The sequence below is a fragment of the Bos taurus genome, chromosome 8 (genome assembly GCF_002263795.3).
Source record: "Bos taurus isolate L1 Dominette 01449 registration number 42190680 breed Hereford chromosome 8, ARS-UCD2.0, whole genome shotgun sequence".
Lineage (NCBI taxonomy): Eukaryota > Metazoa > Chordata > Mammalia > Artiodactyla > Bovidae > Bos > Bos taurus.
The window spans coordinates 69,505,293-69,527,390 of record NC_037335.1 but is presented as its reverse complement, the minus strand read 5'-3'; the positions used below and the strand labels follow the sequence as shown (position 1 = coordinate 69,527,390).

Below are 22,098 nucleotides of genomic sequence, written 5' to 3'. Positions count from 1 at the left end.
GCCATGTGCCTGGTTTCCATTGTTTAAAGGACCAGTATGGGATGCAACCAGAGAAGGCAATGGCACCCCACTCCAGTACTCTTGCTTGGAAAATCCCATGGACAGAGGAGCCTAGTGGGCTGCAGTCCATGGGGTCGCTAAGAGTCGGACACGACTGAGCGACTTCACTTTCACTTTTCACTTTCATGCATTGGAGAAGGAAATGGCAGCCCACTCCAGTGTTCTTGCCTGGAGAATCCCAGGGATGGGGAGCCTGGTGGGCTGCCATCTATGGGGTCGCACAGAGTTGGACACGACTGAAGTGACTTAGCATGGGATGCAACACTCCATACTGTTCCCTGAGGGTGGGTCCCCCCACCCCAGAGTCCAGATTTAGTATCTGGCACATCTGACTCTGCTATAGGGAGAAGTCTAGGGCCAGGAAAAGACCCACAGTCCCACTGGAGGCCCTCAGGGAGCCCCAAGGCTTGGAGCAGACCACTGGCTTGCTCTGGAATCTGGGAGTAGCCAGTCTAGGCAGGGAAGCTGGGTCCTCTCTGGGTTTTCTTTCCCTGTGAGATCCACGGAAAGTAGGGAGAGAGGGTCCTTTGAAAGGAAGGAGCAGGGATGTGATTTCTCTCCTGCTGGCCTCCGGGGAGACAGGTCTGAGATCTGTACCTCACGGTTGGCTGGGGAGGGAGAAGGCAGAGGCAGGAAGGAGAGGCCAGACATGACACAGCCATGGGTTGCCTCGGGAGAGGGAGCCAGAGCTGGAATGTTTGCTCTGTGGCTGCCTAGTGTCTGGCTCTTGTCTCCCGGAAGAGAGATGGTCCCAAGGGGCCAGCACTCAGGGGTCTGACCTTCAGGAAGGAAGGTACTGGGAGCTGACTGATGGATCTGCTCTGGCCCATGATGGTACTCTGGGTCTGGGTGGTGGGCTCTTCTAGCCTACCACCCAGACCCAGAGACAGAAGACCCCGCTGGACACCGTCTAGACAGACACACGCCATCATCCCATTGACATACCTCCTTCCTTCCCATTGTACAGCCGCTTTACAGAACATTCTGTTCTGCCCCTTGGGTTGTGTGGGAGGGTTATGAGGTACGGGGGCGTCTACAGGCTCAAGTGTGCAAGGCATCTGTATCTGTGTGTGCCCCAGTGTGAAATCACACTCTCAGGGGCCCTGGAATCAAGGCAGGAAGGGCAGCCGGCGAGGCCAGGTGTCCTGGCTATCCGCCGGCCCCAGACTCACATCTGGAAGATGTGCGCCCTCACCACCCCCCTCCACCGCCATCCCCACATCCCAGACAGCCTCTGGCACAGGACACTGGCTGTAACACTTTCGGTTTATTGGCTGGGGTGCCCTGGTGTGGCTGACCAGCCGCTGGGCCTGAGAGAAGCCCTGTCTTGATGCCCCCACCCCCTCCCCTTCATCCTCCTGCCGCCGCATGTGGCTCCTGTGGGACAAGCACGGAAATTCGCGCCCCAGGAAACGGGGAGGTGGGGGCTTCCAACAAAACCAAATCCGGGGAGGGGGAGGGGGAGGGGTGGGAAACATACATTACAATGAAGATATGCCACTGGCTATACACAATAGGGTGCTTGGAGATGGGCGGGGAAGGTGGGCGGGTCCTCACACACTGGGCTGGGCCCCAGAGAGGAATGGCCACTTCAAGTGTCTCAGGGCAAGCTCTGGCACCCTGGCCCTGGCCCCTCACTCCCAGGGTTGGGGGCGAGGGAGGAAGGGACCGAGGGGCAGCAGCTCATGTGGGAGTCCAGTGCCCCACCTCCCAAGGACAGCTTCACCAGGACCATCAGCCCGCAGGTCCTGGCACCAGGGGGGACAGAGACGGGGTACCCACTTTCTGCCCGCCCCCCGCTGTCCGGCTCAGGTGACCGAGGGCAGCAGGTCTCCCATCCCTGCCGTGTGAGGGCAGCGGTCACTTTCTGCTGTGTAGAGTGTCCTGGAACTTCGTGCTGGTGTACCGCAGGTGGAAGCCTTTTTTGGTGATGGTGTCATCCGAGTGGAATTTCACCAGAACAGAGTCGCCTGCCGAGTACACCTCCTCAGGAGGCTGTTAGAGGAAAGAGGTGGGCATGAGGCTGAGGACCGGGGGCCGGGACTGCTGTTTCCCTCCCCAAGTTCTCCTGCTATAAGGAGGCGGGTGGCTCCAGACTCCTGCCAGGTTCCCCCAGTGCCTTGAAGCAGGAGGAGGACTCTTGTGAGCTGGAGTTTAATGGGGCATTTGGAGTAGGGGGAGGGCTTCCCAGTAGGCTCTGGTGGTAAAGAATCTGCACGCCAATGCAGGAGACATGGGTATGATCTCTGGGTTGGGAGGCTCCCCGGAGGAAGGCATGGCAACCCACTGCAGCATTCTTGCCTGGAGACTCCCATGGACAGAGGAGCCTGGCAGGCTACAGTCCATGGCATTACAAAGAGTCAGACATGACTGAAGTGACTTAGCATGCATGCTGGAGTAGGGGAGGTACAGGGGGCTGGTCTTAAGTTCAGAGTCACACTTCCATTCTGTACCCAGTGCCTAACTAGTTAGCTGTGATGTCTCAGGCAATGCACTGACCCTCTCTGGGCCTCACTCCCCTCAAAAGCAAACAGGAAGGAGCAAATGCTCTCTGCTCTCCAAGTCTAGAAAGGTGGGTGGAGGTGGCAGGGGCGGGGGAGACAAATAAGAGGATGGATGTGTCAGAGTTTTGCAAAGGGATTTGCAAAGGGAGTAATTTGTCAGCTGCCTTCTTGCAATCCGCCTGTCTCTTGGAGAAGACTGGACAGCTGGATCCCCCAGATCTGGACTTGGCCTCTATCCTCCTCCCCTCCTCAGATGCAGGCCATGGTGGGCTCCAGGTGATGCCCCTTCTGAGGCTCCTGCAAGCCCCTCCTCGCCTCTGTGTGCAGCGCTCAGAGTAGCAGCTGCCCATGGAGCATCAGCACACGGAGGCCCTGGCCCTCGAGGCATGGAAAGGATCATTTCCGAGAACCTTGGGGATATTTCCAGCAACCATGCCAGGAAGCCTTGACGGAACTGGGTTCCTTCCCCAGTCCCCTCCTGCTGGCTCCAGCCTGATGGCAGTCTCTGCAAGAAGCCACCTGGGGACACCCAATTTGGTGTGTGACTCACCCGAAGGTGTCAGGTCAAGGGAGATGCAAAGGGCAAAGTGGTGAGGGGGGCACTCGCTTGGTAGCCCAGGGATCCAGAGCAGCTGAGCCCAGCTGGCAAGGGGGCTGTGTGCTCCATGTCCCCATCCCCCCAATCCTGTCCCCCCAATCCTTTGCCAGTTGACAAAGGCTGAAGCTCTGCTCCTAAAGGGAGACTGCACTAGCCAATGCTGGGTCCAGCAGCTGCTGCAGCTCCTGGGAAGATTAACCCTTTCTGGGGCACCCAGGCTGTCCTAGAGCACGGCCATGAGAGGCAGGGGAGCAGGAAGTGATAGGCAGGAGGGCATGTCTGAGTGTACATATGAGTGTGAGTACATGTGCCAAAGTGTGTGTGGGTATGTAGAATGGGAAGAGGAAGATGGCATTCTCTGAAGGAAGGGAGGATTAAAAAAGAACAGAAAAAAAAAAAAAAAAAAACCACCAAAGAATTCACAGGCTCTGCCTGGAGGAAAATAAATCCACCTCTGTGGTTTTCCTGTGACCTTAGTTAAAACCCTATCAAGCAAATTCTTGCCCACTGCCTCTGAAAGTACCATTTTATGGACCAAGAAATGATGCTCAGTGTCTGCTTGGACAGCAGCACCAATATGCTTTGGGACCAGCTGGCCTGTCACCAAGAAGAGAAACTGGCAGCGGAAGAGATGAGGGTATTGTTATGGCTCGGCCAGGATAACTGCCCAGCGCGGCTCAGCTCAGCCCTGGGCCCTGGCTCTTGCCCCAGCCTCTGCCCTCATTCTGGGCCCTGCTCAGCTGCCTCTGGACCAGGGCAAGGGAATGAGGGGGCAGAGGGAACTCCAATGCAAACTGCCTTGGAGACCCAACTGAAGTGGTGCTGAGCAGGCTTGGGTCAGGGTAGGGTCTATCCCAGAGGGTGCAGGAACCTCAGTGTCAGCCAGAAACAACCTTGTTTCCTGGGTGGGGATGGCCCAGGGCCGGGTGGGCCTTTGTGAGCTGGGAGACCCACCAGCCTGGACCTCTGGCTCCTGCAAAGTGCCAGGCAGGGGCTGCTGCACATGTCTACAGAGGCACTGGGTCCCTGCACTGGGGTGAGAGGTGTGAGGAGTGTGGGGGCCTCACCCCTGAGCCACAGTAGCGTCCCAGCCTGGGGGCAGTGCTGTCATAACCGTCGAAGAGCTCCATGTAGTCATAGCCACAGTCGGTCTCCTCTTCCACCTCGAAGGTCTGGAACACCAGCTCCACACCATAGCCTTCCTCGGCTACGATGACCCACTCACAGTCCACTCCCCCCGGGTAGTTGTTGTCGCCAAACTGGGCGTGGGAGTAAAGGTCCTTGGTCTTCACCTCTGCCCGAACCTGGCCACCACACTCTAGAGGGAGGAGGGGGACACAAGGTCAGCTGCCGCCCCGGAGCACAGTCGTGGCCCAGGCACTGTCCCTCCCCACGTGCAGCCCTCCTGGCCGGATGGAGGCCCTGGGACAGTGCCACATGGCTAGAGATAGGTGGGTTTGGATCCAGCCCAGGACTTGGCCTGGAACTAGTGCTCTGCTGCTCTTTCTCTGGAGAGATGCCCACGGAGGCCCAGGGACGCAGCGGGTGAAAGGCCGTTCTCCGTGGAGGCCCCAGGGAGGATGCACTTGTTGAAAGAGAACGTTGCTAATTTGCTCCAGCTGATAGCTGTCATGGAAGAATGCGGGCTCTGTGACGCCAGAGCTCCCGTTCTTAAGTGAGAAGATGTCCATCTGGGTTTTATGTGAAAACTCCTAATTTTTAAATGTTGGCTCAGGTTTTTAAAAAACACAATGTGGGCCAAACATAGCAACTCTGAGAGCCATATGGAGTTCCGGGCCTCCAGTGTGTGACCCTGTGCTGGGAGGGGCAGACGAGGGCAAGGCCATCCGTGTACACCACACCTTCTCTGAACGTCCTCTGGCCTCCGGGACACCTGGGCTCACGGTGGGGGTTGAGGGGAGGGAGGGAAGTAGGTGGGCGTGGCCTGAGCTGAAAGGAAGGAGGGGAGGCTGTGGATCCATCAGTTTTGGGACCTCCCCAACAGGTAGCTTAAGACTCCAAGAAGCCTGCCAAGCCCCCAGAGGCCACGGCTGGCCTGACATCCCAGGCCTCGCAGGACCAGGCTATAGCCTTTCTCTGTAGCCACACCATCCCCAGTTCACTGCTGTCATCACATGCCCATTGCTCTAGCCACACTACATGATCTGCATTCACTTGTGTACACCCAGAGCTATCTGGAGTTGTGGCTGTGCTTGGGCTCCTCCCCTGCCTGCAATGACCCATCATCTCACACCCAGAGCAAGGCCCTGATCGTGTTTTGTCTTCTGTTGGAATTATCTGTCTGGGTCCCGTCTCACCCCCAGGCTGTGGGTTCCCAGGTGGGCAAGGTGAAGGGCTCATGGCTGATTCATTTCCCCATGCCCCTCTGAGTCCCCTGCAGGGGGCCAGGGCTCCATAAAAAGTTGTTGAATACATGAACGAGCAGATGCAGAGTAAGTCCCTCAAGGACTGAGGTTTGTCTGCTTCGTTCATTTTATGACCCACACTCAGGATGCTGCCACATACATGCTGCATGTTAATGAATGTCTGTAGGATGAATGAATGAGTGGATTTGGGGGGTGGGATGTGGGTGGGCTACTGCACACTCAAGTGTCCTGCCACTAGGGACTCCGTAGATTCCCTCCCCATCTCTGGGTTCTCTATTCCTTGTTATTACTGGCCTGTTTTCTGACCTTCATACCCCAAATCAGAACTTCCCCTCCTTTGCCCAGAGGCTTACTTTGCTTTCAGTAATATTTTAAAAAATATTCAGTAAATATTTTTTGAGCACCTACTGGGGCCAAGAACTAGTCTAGTTGCTACAAAGACAGCAGGGCCAAGACAGAAAGTTCCTGCTCTGTGAAGGTTTACTTCTAGAGGGGCAAGGAGAGTAGATAATAAGCAAGTAAACAAATATATAAGATAATTCCAGTTGGTGAAAATAAGCACGTTGGTGAAAATAAAGCTGAATGATATAAAAAAAAGGAAGAGGGCATTGCTTTATATTAGATGGGCAGGGATGGTCTCTATACTGAGGAGGCATTTGAGCTGAGTCTCAAATAATGAGATAGAGAAATGATTCAAGGGAAGATGATTTTAGGTGTTTCAAGCCAGAAAACTGCTGGTGCAAAGGTCCTGAGGCAGAAATCAGCTTAGTAGCCTTCAGGACATGCTGTCTCCCCACGTGGCCAGGGGCTGGGTCTGTCCGTCTTCAGGAGCTATTTGTAAACCCACCATCCAAGACCCTGGTCTGCATTTGAGACCAGAATCAGCAGATGCCTCCAGGACAAATGACTGCATGAGGGCACCTGGCCTGCAGTGGGCTCACCTGTGGAGTGGGATGCCTGGAAGCCCTTCCTCTGCACGGAGTTGTCAGAGTAGAAGCGCAGGAACATGCGGTTGCCAGTGGCCAGGACAGGCTCGGGCTTCTTGCTCCCGCAGAAGCGGCCCAGGACGGGGGCCTTGGAGTCACGCCCGTCATACACCTCCAGGTGGTCGTAGGCACACTCAGGCTGGGACTCGATGTCCATCTCCATGAAAGTCTGGAGGGTGTGAGGGAGAACAGAGAATCAGGAATATGGCCAAGGGCAGGAGACGTGGGCAATAAACCAAGACCTCTGGACCCCAGTTTAGGACAGTGGCCACTGCTGGTGGATGGGGAGAGGGAGGACCTAGGAATGGGGCAATGGCAGGTATACCCCAACATGATGCTGGGGAAAGGGCCTCTGTCCAGGCCAGACTTGCAGTTCCCATAGGGATGCCGGCCCTGTGGGCTCAGCCAGTCACCAGCCTAAGGTGCTCTGAGTGACGTGAGGCTTTGGAGCTGATGGGAAGTAGGTGATGGGTAGATGGCATGGAGGAGCAGGCCTGGGAGTGGCACCTTACCAGCTTGACCCGGTGCCCAGGGGTGCTAGAGATGGCCCAGGTACACTCCTTCTTGCTGGGGTACTTGTCAGGCCAGTTGGGACTGGTGATGGTGCCGCTGCTGGATGTCACCTTGTGGTCACAGCCCGCTGTGGGGAGGTGAGGCAGGGAAGGGGATCAGTGGGGACCCCTGGGTTCTAATGGCCCCTATGAAGAAAGGAAGGAAGACATTTCCTCCGTCCCACCTGCTCCTTTCTTGCTTCTCTTATCTTCTACTTAGAAATGAGTTGAAGGCTCACACAGCTTGTTTTCTATTCAGCCATCCAGCCTGGGGATATCTGGCTGCTTGGTTCCAAGCTGGCCCTCGCCTGGCAGCATCTATGGAAGCAGCCCTCCCAGGTACCCCATGGACCTTTGAGGCCATCTGGCCACACCTCCTCTGCCCCCTGCGAAGCTAGCATCCTCTGATCTCCTGCCACGCTTCCATATTCACAGAAGACTTTGGCACCTGACTCAGTTCTCTCCACTCCACTCCTGCCACCATCCTAGGTGATGTCAGCAAACACATGGATGGTCCACCCGCATGCTGGCCTCTCCTGACCTTCTCAGATCTATGAGTTCTCACTTCCTTCCCCACAAGGCTCTGCCGTCACCCACAAATTCTTGGTGCTGGTGGCCACCTCTCCTTCTTCCAGGGCACTCAGCGCCAGCACACCCCCCTCCCCCATTTCCCTTAACACCTTGTCAACTTTAGAGACCTCCACGGTGTTGATCCTTCTGATTTCTCCCAATACTTCGTCCTGGGGTTACTTACCTTGCTTCTCTATCAGCTGGACCACATGGCCCATCACCCCGATTGCTCACCAATGGCCATGCTTGAACTGTACCATCTTGGAAAACCCCATTCGTGGTCTCTAAGTGTGGCTGGGCCCCCACTGCTTGGTATTCTTTGGACTTACCCTTTACCAGCTCCATCTCTCACCTCCTCAGCTACGGCTCCAAACTTTTGGCCCTCTCCTCAACTCCCAGCTCCCCCTCCCAGCAGACCACCTCACCTCTTGCCTCTTGGGGAAAGGCAGAGTCTGCAAATATGAACAACTTCAACTTCCCGACCCCTACCTGCAAACTCACCTCTCCACTCACCTTACCTCCTGCCTCATCTCAGAGAAGGTGTCCCTCCCCTTAGGCAGGACTAGATTTTCCTTCATGAGCTGGAGCTCACTGCTGCCCACCATCCGGGGACCTCTGTATCACACGTTACCCACGCTCGCTCTCTCTGCCAGCTCGTCCAGCCCACGAACCTTCCTACACTTTGCGCATCCTAAAACAACACTCCCTTCTGACTACCATCCATCATATCTCCCTTTTCTTCAAGAAAACGTGCTATGTCACGTTCTCACTGCTCATGACTCCTTGATCCATGCTTTCTGCCTCGGAAAAGCACAGCCTCACAACTCCAACTGAAACACTGATGCTCTTTATTCGTTATCATCCAATCTGACAGGTCCCTCTGAGGAAAAGCCAGTGCACTGCTGGGATGAGAAGGAAAAAGGGGTGGGTGGTGTGCAGTCCACACAGCTGCACCTATAGTCAGAGGCTCACAGGATGAATGCAAGGCCACCAGGGTCCAGAGAGGAGCAGGGCCCTCGGGGCTGTGCAGAGCCGCTGGTCTCCATGTTTGAGCTACGAGCTGCTTCTATTACTCACCTTCAGCTTTCCTTGTCCACACTCACTGTCTCCCCACTTTTACTGGTATTCCCCGCCCTCTAATTTATTTCCACACCTGCTTCTCTTCCCAGCTAGACAGCAGTCTCCTCAAGAGCAGAGGGGTCCCCATCTTTAATTCCCCACAGAACTTTGTACAGTGCTGCACCCTCTGCAGGGGGTTAGGAGATACTGATTTGTTACTAGCCCATCACTTGGTATGATCACTCACCTAGAGCCAGACATCCTGGAATGTGAAGTCAAGTGGGCCTTAGAAAGCATCACTACGAACAAAGCTAGTGGAGGTGATGGAATTCCAGTGGAGCTATTTCAAATCCTGAAAGATGATGCTGTGAAAGTGCTGCACTCAATATGCCAGCAAATTTGGAAAACTCAGCAGTGGCCACAGGACTGGAAAAGGTCAGTTTTCATTCCAATCCCAAAGAAAGTCAATGCCAAAGAATGCTCAAACTACCACACAATTGCACTCATCTCACACACTAGTAAAGTAATGCTCAAAATTCTCCAAGCCAGGCTTCAGCAATATGTGAACCGTGAACTTCCAGATGTTCAAGCTGGTTTTAGAAAAGGCAGAGGAACCAGAGATCAAATTGCCAACATCTGCTGGATGATCAAAAAAGCAAGAGAGTTCCAGAAAAACATCTATTTCTGCTTTATTGACTATGCCAAAGCCTTTGACTGTGTGGATCACAATAAACTGTGGAAAATTCTGAAAGAGATGGGAATACCAGACCACCTGATCTGCCTCTTGAGAAACCTTTATGCAGGTCAGGAAGCAACAGTTAGAACTGGACATGGAACAACAGATTGGTTCCAAATAGGAAAAGGAGTACGTCAAGGCTGTATATTGTCACCCTGCTTATTTAACTTCTATGCAGAGTACATCATGAGAAACGCTGGGCTGGAAGAACCACAAGCTGGAATCAAGATTGCCGGGAGAAATATCAATAACCTCAGATATGCAGATGACACCACCCTTATGGCAGAAAGGGAAGAGGAACTAAAAAGCCTCTTGATGAAGCTGAAAGAGGAGAGTGAAAAAGTTGGCTTAAAACTCAACATTTAGAAAACGAAGATCATAGCATCTGGTCCCATCACTTCATGGCAAATAGATGGGGAAACAGTGGAAACATTGTCAGACTTTATTTTTGGGGGCTCCAAAATCACTGCAGATGGTGATTGCAGCCATGAAATTAAAAGACACTTACTCCTTGGAAGACAAGTTATGACCAACCTACATAACATATTGAAAAGCAGAGACATTACTTTGCCAACAAAGGTCCATCTAGTCAAGCCTATGGTTTTTCCTGTGGTCATGTATAGATGTGAGAATTGGACTGTGAAGAAAGCTGAGCACTGAAGAATTGATGCTTTTGAACTGTGGTGTTGGAGAAGACTCCTGAGAGTCCCTTGGACTGCAAGGAGATCTAACCAGTCCATTCTGAAGGAGATCAGCCCTGGGTGTTCTTTGGAGGGAATGATGCTAAAGCTGAAGCTCCAATACTTTGGCCACCTCATGCGAAGAGTTGACTCATTGGAAAAGACTCTGATGCTGGGAGGGATTGGGGGCAGGAGAAGAAGGGGATGACAGAGGATGAGATGGCTGGATGGCATCACCGACTCGATGGACGTGGGTTTGGGTGAACTCTGGGAGTTGGTGAGGGACAGGGAGGCCTGGCGTGCTGCGATTCATGGGGTCGCAAGGAGTCGGACACAACTGAGCGACTGATCTGACTGAGTAAGGAACCATGTGGGCTTCTCCAGTGACTCAGAGCCACACACAGGCTACCCTCCCAGGAATTTTACACCTGCTCCTGCTCTCTTGTTGACGCTGGTGTGGAAGGTTCCTTAGCAAAACCTTCATTTTCATAGAGAGCACAGAGATGGCATGCAGTTCAGAAACAGCATCAGAAGAAGGTCCTCCCCCTAGCTAAATGATGTGGGGGCTCTGTGAGTCAGTGGAACTCCGTATCTGGGAGACTGAAGTGATGGGCTGAAAAGCCCTGGAGCGTCCACTCGGTGCTTCAGCTATGTTTATTCTAGTTGGCAGTTTATTTACTGGCACCTTGGTTGTCCACACAGTGACCGTGTGGAAGAGACATCTGCCAGGCCCTGTGCTAAGTGCTTAAAGCAAGGGCTTGAAAGCTTAGGGCCATCTCATGGGTGAGACAGTTGAACTCAGAGGGGTGAAGGGACTGGCCCAAGGGCACACAGACACTCAAGGTCAAAGGCGAGTCTGCGTTGTGTAGCTGGGGACCATGCATCGCCAGCTGGCATGGTCCACAGTGGTATTGACCACAGGGAGCAGGCCAGGGTTGTATTGTGTACAAAGAGGAGGTATCACGTGATATGGGAGAGGACACAAGAACTGTTTTTGAGCTTCTGCAGAGCCTCAATGTCAGGGAGGCAGCAGCCCTGTTCTAGGTGTCCCCAGGGGTCAGAGCATGTGACCAATAATGGTGACACATGTGATTGTGCTTGCTACGAGCCAGGCACTTCTCGGAGCACGTCACAGTGTCGCTGCCCAAGCAGGCAGCACCTACAAGCAAATCCAGGTGTGGAGGGAGGGAGTCAGCGGCTCAGGGCCCACAGCTGGCTAAGAGGTGGGGCTGGGCCAGGCAGCCTGGCTCCAGAGCCCAGCTCTTCAGCACGGTCCCAGCTCACCTCCCCCCGGACAGAGGGAGGCTGGAACGAAGAGACACACCTGAACATGGATTTGAACGAGCGCTAGTTACCAGATCAGCTTGACGACAGGGCCTGGGGGGAGCCGCAAGCCCCTCCCCTCCATAAGTGTGTGTGGCTTGGATGTTGCTGGTGGAGGGAGGAGCGTGGAAGGTGAAACGAGGTGACCTCAGAGGTCACTCAGCTTCCCGAGTCCAGAGGCCGAGGGAGATGGCGTCTCTGAGCCCTTTCTGCAGTCCTGGTTCTCAGGCTGCCAGCTGGCCGGGGCACTGGGGCCACTTACCTTCCTTGCAGTCGTGCTTGTTGTCGTGGAGGACGAAGCCGCTGCGACACTGGCACTCGTAGCTGCCGAAGGTGTTGACGCAGTCCTGCTGGCAGCCGCCGTTGTCCTTGGAGCACTCGTCCTTGTCTGCAGGGGAGCAAGCAAGGGAGGACGGGTCTGTGCACGGGCCAAGGGCAGTGGCACCCCAAGGGAAGTGGGGGGCCTGGCCGGGTGTCCTCCCCACCCTGGGGGAGGCAGGGCAGGGAGCAGAGGTCAAGGCGATGGTGGGGGTCCGGGGCACTGCCTCATGCAGAGCCAGCTGAGGGGGCCCAGCTGTGCGGAGAGAAAGTTGAAATGGACGGAGGGAGGGTTGGGGTCTGGAGCTGACCAGCATGGGCACCCTCTACCATTACCTGCTTACTGGACAGACGGACAAGTGGAAAAACAGACACATGGACAAGCAGACTGCAAGAGAAAGGAGCAGGACGCAGGGGTCCCTCTTTTACTTCACAACAGGAAATGTCACAGACACCATCAAAATGGGAGGGGGCGGGGGGCAAGGAGGGGCCCCTGTCCATGTGAGGGGGGTGGGGGCGAGGAGAGCACCAGTTCTGTCCGGCCAGAGGGAGGTGGGCCGGCAAGGCCGAGCGGAGGTGGGGGTGGGTGGCCGCAAAGCCCCCAGCCCGTTCCGTCCAAGGTGAGGTTCCTGAGTAACAAAGAGTCCGGGAGGCCAGGCCAGCCTCACTGGGGGGTCCGGTTTCTTTTCTGCACTCGGAATTTGAGCTGGTGGGGGCGTCCCCGGGGGGGCTGCAGAGCTGGCCTCTTTTCTGAAACGAGAGAGAGAAGGAGAAAAGGGACCAGGGGGGTGGAGGGCGGGGGCCAGGGAGGGAGAGCAGTGAAAACCAGGCCTGGCTCCGAGGCGGGGGTCCACGGGCAGGGCAGGGGGCGGGGGGCAGCGGGACACACATGCAGGACGGCCATGTCCGGCGCAGCCAGGCCACGGAGGGGCAGCGGGGTAGGGGGAGGCACAGCAACAGGGGACGGGTGGGAGGAAGCCTGCGGCAGGGACAGGCCTGGGTGTGAGGAAGAGGCCGCACGCTGGGGAAGGAGACTGAAGTCTGGCAGAGGGGAGCGGTCCATGGGAAGGGGCCTGATCCAGAGCTTGGCTCTGTCCTCCTGGTGCTGTAGCTACAGAGTGTGTTACAGACAGACGCACACTCACATCAACACAGCAACAGACACAGGATCCCTCACCCTGCACTGTCCTCCCGATCCGGTAGCACAGACACCCACCCACAGGGACACACACACACACACACATGTGCACAGGATACATACCAGCCCCTCTCACACAGACACCACACGCACACACATCGGCCATCAGCCACCTGTGCACATGTGCACACGCAAACAGACGCTGGTTGCTCACTCCTCACATGTGAGGAAGCACACACAGGTGCAAACACAGGGGTCACAGCTGCCCTCAGGGCCCTGCACGTGGGTACAAACGGAGACACACTCGAATGCAGAGACCCCGGGCTGATCAGCGACCTGCAGAGGGCGCACACATTAGCTGCTCCGGCTCGGGTGGGTCTGAACATGCACACTCCCATGAACACAGAAACTAATACACAGAGAGACACGTGGTCACAGGCATGCAGTACATCACACACACATGTTCTCCAGTCTCTCCGCAGTCATTCTGGGCACTGGGTGCCTGGCATGGAGGCAGACATTCAGGGAAGGGGGTTGTGAGATGAACACAAGGATTCCAGAGATGAACCCCAAGCTAGAAAGATGCCTGCTGGCACTCACATGGCCAGGCGAGGTCTGTGACAACAGGAGCCCTGTCCTTGGTCTCCCTTGGGAGAAGGGCCTGAGGGCTGGAGCATGGACTTGCAGGTGGCCTTGCTTATCCAATCCCCTCTCAGGCCAAGAAGGATCCAGAAAAACCCAAGGTCAAGAGGTGGAGTCGCCAAGTCCTTCCCCAGGTCTCCTAAGTTAGAGAACCATGGGGGCCTTGAGCGAGGGCCCTGTGGAAGCTGCCTTTGCACAAGCCCTGTGAAAATGTGGGGGTGGTGAGTACCCTACAGCCCATCCTGGGAGTTCACTGAGGAACACACTGGTGACCCTATGCTGGGAGCTTCAGGGGTTGCAGCTACATGGAATGAGCAAAGATTTTCCTGAAATTGACCCTCAAACCTTCCTCGTATTTCCCCTAAATACCAAGTATGATGCCTGGCACATTGCAGGGGTCATAGAGACACTTGCCCAGTGAAAAACTGAGTGGGGGAGTGTGGCTGAGTGCAGCAGTGAGAGCTGCGAGCCACGAGCCCCGAGGAGGGCCTGCTGCAGTGCCTGGGGCGGGGCTCAGGCACGGTGGTGGTGGGGATGGCCTCTCCTGGGAGCCAAGAATGCAGGTTGCAAGAAGGGCAGGAGCGGGGGTGGACACAGGCCGGGACAAGGAGATGGCACTCACCCTCCAGTGCCAAATGCCCCGGAAGGTGGCTGGGGTCACACTGAAGGTCTTCAGGCTCTCTCTTCTTCTTGCCTTATGGTCTCCTTGCTGGGTGTCCCAAAGTCCAAACAGCCCCTCTCCTGGGGGGCCAGAGTCAGGTGCCCCAGGGCGCCCTGAGGGCTGAACCTTGATGCCCAGTGGCGAGGGTCCTCTGCAGGTTTCTTGTGCAAAAGGGCACTGCATGTGTGCGTGCAAGTGTGTGTGTGTGCGTGCATCTATGCAGGGCTGAGGGTGGGGTGAACACAGTGGTGTGCCAGGGCAGGGCAGCAATCATGGGTGGAGAGCCCTGGGCTCTAGGTCTGACAGATGCAGTACTGGTCACCCCCCACCACCCCCCAAGACTAGAGCAACAGAAGGGCAGGAAGAGACAAGAGTAAGCAGGTAATGGTTTCTCTGGCACCGAGCCCACCCCTGAGTATAGATGTTACATCCCCTCGGCCCTCTGGTGAGCACCTTGAGGAGTTCTGGGGATGTCCCCAGGGAAGAGAGGGATTTGCATTGCGGGGTGGTCTCAGCCAGCAGTGGGGCCAGGGCTGGGGACACTGTATGCAGAGCAGGGTGGCTGGCAGTGCCAAGCGGGGAACCAGTGCACAGGGGCAGTGCATGGCATCCAGTGGGGTAGGCGGGGGTGCAGGGCAGCCACAGGGGCTCAAGGATGCAGGACTCCGGGCAGAGGAGGGGAGAAGGAAGGCGGCAGGGACCCGGCCGGGGGCTTCTGGCCTTTCTGCCACCCATGCCCGGCCCACTAGGTGTGCTAAGGACCCCTGGGCCACTCCAGCCAGTCCACGCCCCCCAGCCCCCCACACTCTCTCCCACCCTAAACGCTGTCGGTGCCCCAGGTCCTACTGCCTCCAGAAAACTACCAGCCTCCTCCCAGCCTAGCCCTGGGTGAAGGACTGGGGGTTATTAAAGCAGGGGAGAGGTGTCTGGGGACCCCTGGAGGTCTGCTTGGAGAGGCTGGGCCGGTGCTCTGACTACCATTGAGTCTGCCCAGAGATGAGGCCATCAAAAGGACTGACCCCTAGCCTTACATGCAGCAGCTCTCAACAGACAAGTGCTGATTGGATCTGAATCTCCCCACCGTGGGCCTTGGGGTAGTGGGGAGGCTTTGGGGTTGACTGGAGGGGCTCCTCATCTCTTGTGAAGCCCCCAGTATGACCCCACTTGGCACATGCAGGGTCTGATTAAAGATCCAACCACTGCCAGACAATCTGCCCCACAGTCCAACACAAACACCCTCCTCCTCTGCCTGGGGCAGTGTCCACCTCACTGTGCTCCCTGTTCCCAGGGCTTGCCCTCTGTTAGGGTTCCTAAGCCCTAGAGCGCCCTCTCCCTTCCTTTCTGCAGGTCTACGTACTGTCTGGCCTCAGGGTGGCTCCCATACTGCTCTGAGGGCTCAGGAATAGAGGAGTTCAGGCAGGAAGGGGCTGGCCTGGTGGTGGAGGGCTAGTGGGGGGAGCAGGGGACAGACCGTGCCGCCCGGCACCGGAGGGGCTGGGGAGTGCAGGGGGTGCAGCAGCAGTAAGAAGGGGAGGCGGGGCCTGAAGCGGGGCAGTCCAGGGTTACCTGAGAAGAAGTGGGCCTTGAAGCCCTTTTTGGAGACCGTATTGTCGGACTTGAACTCCACACGCATGTTGTTGTACTGGGAGGTGATGACCTCAGGCTTCTCGGAGCCACAGAACTTGCCGTGCAGCTTGGAGTCGGCCGTGAGTCCACTGCGCACCTCCACAAAGTCGTACTTGCACACCTGTGGGACAGCACAGCTCCAGGCCACCTCCTCCAGGAAGCCCCTCCTGACCACCCCCACCTAGGGAGGCTCCTTGTTCTGTGGGTCCTTTCACCGTTGCTATGTATGTGCTCAGTCATGTCTGACTCTTTGCCCCACAGACTGTAGCCAGCCAGGCTCCTCTGTCCATGGGATTTCCCAGGCAAGAATACTGGAGCGGGTTGCCATACCCTCCTCCAGAGGATCTTCCCAACTCAAGGATCAAACCCACATCTCTTGTGTCTCCTGTATGGGTAGGCGGGTTCTTTACCACTAGTGCCACCTGGGAAGCCCACATCTCTTTTGTCACATCTAGTAATTAAAAAATGGTGCCACTCCCACCTCGTCAGTTCCTCCTGTGCTCCCCACACAAGCCCCCTAGCCCCATCTCTCTCCAAAGGCATCCGGACTCCATGTCCTTCATTCCCACATGCCACATGCTCCATGGCCTTCAGGGCCCTCCTCCCTGAGCCCCACTGCTTCCCTGAGGGGCTCTCCATCTCTACATTCCTGGAGTGTTTCTTTCAGAGGGTAGGAAGCAGGCACTGAGCCGAGCTCCCACACCTCGGACCTCTCTGAGCCTCCTCAGCCCCTGGGGTGGGCACTTACGTCATTGCCCTCGGTCTCAAAGAAGTCGAACTGCAGGGAAATGCGGTACTGGGTGGGTGCCACCAGCTGCCAGATGCAGTTTTTGTTAGGGGGGTACTCCTTGGGCCAGCCCGGGCTGGTGATGGAGCCATTGAGCTTGGTGAGGAATCCACCACAGGCAGCTGGGGGCACAAGGAAGGCAGTGTCACCCCCCAGGAGTCTCGGCTCTAGAGAAAGGGCATGAACATGGGCTGGGGTGCATGAAGGAGGAGAGAAAGATTTGTGGATTCCCCCAGCCCAAAGTGGGGGCTTGTGTCTAGTCTCTCTAGGGTAGAGGGGGAGGAGGCAGGGTGAGGGGGTGTCTTCAGAGTAGAGGGAGTTGAGGAGTTGTGTGGTCATTTCTATTTTCTCTGTGAGAGAACAGGCCAGGCACTTGCTTGGGCTGTGGGTAGGCTCCAGAAAGGCAGTGCAGGCGGGCAGAAAGTGCTGGCAGGGAGGTAGAGGGGACTGGCAGTGGGCGGGGAAGACAGGGAGGACTGGAAGGATAGCAGGGAGGGCTGGGGGGTGGGGACCAGGAGGCAGGGAGAAGGAGCTGCTCAGAGGTGAGCAGAGAGAAGCCGGCAGCAAGATCAGGCTGAGCTGGAGTCAGTTAGCCAGATAGGGTTTCACTAGCCTCCTGGGAACATTTATAATGAGAGGCCGAAACTCAGTGCCCATCCGAGAATTGCCAAATGGTGGATCACCACCTTCTGGTGGGTGATGAAATCAATCAAGATCAGCATTTAAAAGAAGAACAAGAATGAAAACAAAACAAAACTGAAGTACATCACACCTGGTCACAGTGTGTTCTGGGGGACTGAAATATACAACGTATTCCTCATCAACCAGTGGTGACCAAAGTGCCAGAGAATCCTAGTTTTTCCAGAAAAAGGTCTGTCCGAAGGGCATGAGACCCGGGCTGGAGGGTTTGGAAGGGGATAGGGCACAGGGTCCTGGGTGGTCTGGGGGCACTCACCCTCACAGCGGCGCTTGTCGGGGGCCAGCTCGTACCCAGGGTCACAGCTGCACTTGTAGCTACCCAGGGTGTTGAGACACCGCTGCTCACAGCCCCCGCGGTTGGGCCGAGAGCACTCGTCCACCTCTGCGGTCAGAAAGCAAGGGTGTCAGTGACTCCCAGTCTGGGACCTGGGGCCCTCTTCCTCCTGCTCTCTGCTTGAGAGCCAAGCCCAGGATCCCTCAGGCTGCTGAGGCCACTCTTAGCCATTCCAAGGGGAAGAAGTCAGTTGTGACCTTCCTTTGTCCACTCAGCTCCGAAGACAAGGGCTTCCCTGCCCCACCCAGCCTTCCACGGCTGCTCAGAACCCCACTTGGTCCCAAGGGCATCCAGCTGAAGACAGCCCTAAAGGCAGAGCCCTGAAGGAAGGGACAGATGGAGCCCATGGAGCCTTCCTTCTGACCACACTAGCTGGGCTGGTGGCCACCTTCATTCACTGGTGTCTCTCCTGCGCCGTCCCTGGCTGAGTACTATTCTTGCATCTCTCCTTCAATCCCTACATGAAGCTTGTGATGGAGGGGCTGTTGCTGTCCCCAGCTTAAGACAAGGAAAGGAAGTTTGGGCAGAATGCCCTCAATGCCCAGAATCACACTGATAAAAAGTCCACACTGTCTTGCCTCCTCCCTGAGCTGCTATGGCACTTCCTGCCTCCGCCTCTCACCAATATCCCTTCTGCACAAACGTGTGGACTTTAAAGCAACTCTTCAATTATGTCAACTCTCAGTCAAGCACCTACCACGCATTGGCTACTTTTACCTAGGCGTGGCATTTACTCAACCAGGTATTATATGTAGTTATTCACTGGGACCTTTCCTGCCCGGTTAGGACATAACTTCAAGGACAGGGCACCAGGGTCTACACATCTCTAGGAGTGTGTTGAGTGAATGAATGAGGTGGGGATGAAGCCACAGCAGCACAATTCACAATAGCTAAGGTGTCCACTGATGGATCAGGCTCAGGAAATCTGATCTGGACACACACTGGAATACTATTCAGCCTTAAAAAAGAGGGAAATTCTGCCATACAGGACAACACAGGTGAACCTTTGGGACATGGTGTTAAAATAAGCCAGTCACAGAAAGTTAAAATGTACATGATTCCATTCACATGAGGTATCAAAAACAGTCACATTCATAAAATTAAAGAGTGGAATGGTGGGTGCCAGGGGCTGAGGGGTGGGGAGTCACAACTCAGAAGGCATAAATTTTCAGTCAAGGGACTTCCCTGGTGGTCCAGTGGCTCAGATGGTAAAGAATCCGCCTGCAGTGCAAGAGATTTGGGTTCAATCCCTGGGTTGGGAAGATCCCCTGGGGAAGGGCATGGCAACCCACTCCAGTATGCTTGCCTGGAGAATTCCACGGACAGAGGAGCCTGGTGGACTACAGTCCATGGGGTCACAGAGTCAGACATGACTGAGTGATAACACTTATCCAGTGGTTAAGACTCCAAGTTTCTGCTGGAGGGGGCATGGGTTGGGTTCAGTCCCTGGATGGGGAACTTAAGATCTGCCATGCCATGCAGTGCAGCCAAAAAATAAATTTAAAATCATTTTTTAAAAAAGTTTCAGTCAAGCTGATAGAGCTGGACAGCACCATACCTGTGGTGAATTGTACACTCAGTTGTGTTCTGAGTATAGCTCTCATACTAAGTGTTTTTACCACAAGCAAATAAAATTAAGAAAAAGAAGGACCAGAGAGGATGGGTTGGCCACATGGGCGGGCCTGGTGGGGCAGCGGGGAAGGAGGCACCTTTGAAAAAGTTGACGGCAAACCCAGCCTTGTTAATGGACCCGTCGGAGACGAACTTGAGCCAGAGGCGGCTGGACGTGCTCTTGATGTCGTCGGGCTTCTCGTAGCCACAGTAGCGCCCAATGAGGGTGCTGCTCTCGCTGTGCCCGTCCCGCACCTCCAGGTAGTCGTAGGCGCAGCTGTCGTGGCGTTCGATCTGGAGGAGGCAGTGGGGGGCTCATCGGCAAGAGGAGCCCTGGCGGCCCAGACCCAAGCCCTGGAAGCCCTCAGGAGATGGGCCCCATCCTGGGGGGGTCCCTGACCCACCTCAAAGGACTGGAAGGTGAGGCCCACGTGGAAGCCCTCGGACACCTGGATCCGCCAGACGCAGACCTTGCTGGGCCGGTAGTCATCTGGGTAATTGGGCGATTGGATGTGGCCATTGTCCTTTTTCACATCTCCCCCGCAGATGGCTTTGGGGACAAGGGACAAGGTGGGGAAGAAGGGAGTGTTGGTCAGAATGCTCTGAGCTCCTCTTTCCTTCTTCCAGTCCCACCCATATCCCCCAGCCTCTCAGGGTCCCAGGCCTCGGCCAATCCCATTGAGATCTCTGCTTCCTCCCTCAAGGGGCCTTGGCCTCACCCGTGGGTGCCAGGAGGGAGGGGCTCTAGGGTGTCCAGGGACCCCACCTCCAACTCCCCTCTCCCCTTGCCTCAGTACCTTCATAGACCGCGAAGAAGCCCTTCCCGACCCAGTTGCTGCTGCTGCGGAATTCAACCCAGAGGCGGCTGTCGGTGGAGACGATGGGCTCGGGGAGTTTGCCCCCACAGAAGCGGCCTGCACAGATGGGGCGGACAGAAGGCAGTGAGGCTCCAGTGAGGCCTCCTCCCTTCTCTCCCCAGGGCTGCAACTCCAGGGAGCCCGCCCCATCTCCACGGGCGGGTGCTAGACCCTGGTCTGCCCTAGACGCACATTCTCAAGACCGCACACACTCCAGTTGGCCTGTATATGATCCAAGGTCCAGTATGGCCTTGAAGAGCCAGAGGCCACTCTAGAAGATTTCATACACTTGAGGGAAAGGATAGGAAGGAATCTGTGTCTAGGAGGAAAGAGATTCCTCACCATAACCAATGGTGCTGTTGTTTAGTCACTAAGTCATGTCCGACTCTTTGCGATCCCATGGACTATAGTATATCCCTGCCAGGCTCCTCTGTCCATGGGATTCTCTAGGCAAGAATACTAGAGTGGGGTGCCATTCCCTTCTCCAGGGGATCTTCCGAACCCAGGGATCGAACCCACATCTCCAGCACTATAGGCGGATTCTTTACTGCTGAGTTACCAGGGAAGCCCATAACCAAGGATACCTGTGTTTTATTTATTGACACTTTTTAAAAAGAGCATTATCATCGTTACCTATCTTTTCTTACTTGCTATCCATGCTAACGAGCAATAACCAAAAGCAAACACAGCTTTCTTTGGCTATGACAAAATGTCATTTGCTCAAATGCCGGGGGTGCCATAGGAGCCCAAATAAACCCCTGAATCCAGGAACTGGGCAGAAAATGTTTTATTTGACGTGAAACCTGACAAGAATCCACGTAAGTGGGTGAGGTTGGCCATCTGTGAAATCCTTTGTAGCCGAGAATCAACTTGGGATGATTTGTGTGTTCCTAGTAAGATGGGTGTTTTCCCAACTTTTGGCAGGGGACGGAGGGTGCTGCCCTAGGAATGCAAGTTGTGAAAAAGAAACTGCAATCTTGGAAACATTCACACTTTCGTAGCAGGAAGTATCATAAAGACAGCTGCTTTGGGTGACTAATAAGAAATAGGCCAACATCAGAAACAAACTAGGGGGAGGGGGGAAGAGATGGTTAGTGAGGACTTGTCAGCCTGCTTCAGGCACAAGCTATGGGGCAGAGGTTCTTAAGCTAATGAGCAGTCCTGAGCCACTTAGGAACAGGTCCAGATCGGAGAAGGAAAATTCAGGTACCCTCTCAGGCTCTATGTCCATTACAGGATCTTCTGTCCTGTGGTTCTGACCCAGCCATCCCCCCACTTACCCACTCCCCCACCCCCACCACCCCACCCCAAGACAAAGTATCCTGTACAAACAAGTTTGGGCCATTGTGCCAGGAATGCAGGCCTCTGTGATGCACCAGGCTACATCGTGGGCACCCTCAGGCCACATCTCACAAACAAGAAACAGAGCCTCTAACATTGCCCAGATGAGCAAGAGAGCCTGGAGCTGAGAAGATGGGCCCGTCCATCTCCCTCTGTTACCTGGTGTGACTCCCCACCATGTACACTGATAAGCCACCATCTGCGAGAAGCCCAGAAGCCCATACCAAGGTCTCCACAAGGTCCAGACTAGGGAAGGGACTTGCCCAAAGTCACACACTTCACGATGGAGCTGGCAGCACTGACTACACCAGCACTCCTGGCTTCCATGCCATGGTGCTGCCCTTGGCCAGGTATTGGTGTCAGGGAGGATGCAGGCTGTGATGTGAATAATTATACCAAGGATTTGACTGTGGAGTGGGCAAGGCAAGGCTGGGGCCCGTACCTCGAAGGGGCGCCTTCCTCCAGAAGCCATCTCGGACCTCCACGTAGTCATACCAGCACAGGCGGCTACGGTACAGGTCCATGGACGTGAAGTTCAGAATGATCTGGGAAAATGGGGGAGGAAGAAGGTTACACTGCTGCCCATGCTTCGCTGACCTCACCCATCAGTCCCATGACCGCTGCCTGCCT

General features: G+C 55.6%; 1 protein-coding gene across 3 annotated transcripts in view; it reads right to left on the bottom strand.

Moving 5' to 3' along the window:
* Positions 1-1,308: 1,308 nt before the first annotated feature.
* The window catches only part of BMP1 (bone morphogenetic protein 1), a 47,441-nt gene continuing 26,651 nt past the window's right edge, over positions 1,309-22,098 (bottom strand). For 2 of the 3 annotated variants that reach the window (XM_059889488.1, XM_024996251.2), the window contains 8 exons: positions 21,911-22,013; positions 20,068-20,184; positions 19,675-19,820; positions 19,369-19,564; positions 17,582-17,707; positions 16,588-16,748; positions 15,780-15,960; positions 12,162-12,522 (listed from right to left, as the gene is read on the bottom strand). In XM_059889488.1, the coding sequence (XP_059745471.1) occupies positions 12,437-12,522; positions 15,780-15,960; positions 16,588-16,748; positions 17,582-17,707; positions 19,369-19,564; positions 19,675-19,820; positions 20,068-20,184; positions 21,911-22,013 (1,116 nt within the window). In that variant the 3' untranslated portion in view covers positions 12,162-12,436. Of the gene's footprint in view, positions 2,056-4,229; positions 4,481-6,490; positions 6,705-7,047; positions 7,176-11,716; positions 11,843-12,161; positions 12,523-15,779; positions 15,961-16,587; positions 16,749-17,581; positions 17,708-19,368; positions 19,565-19,674; positions 19,821-20,067; positions 20,185-21,910; positions 22,014-22,098 lie in introns of those variants that run through there. The other variant, XM_024996250.2, reaches the window with a different exon arrangement.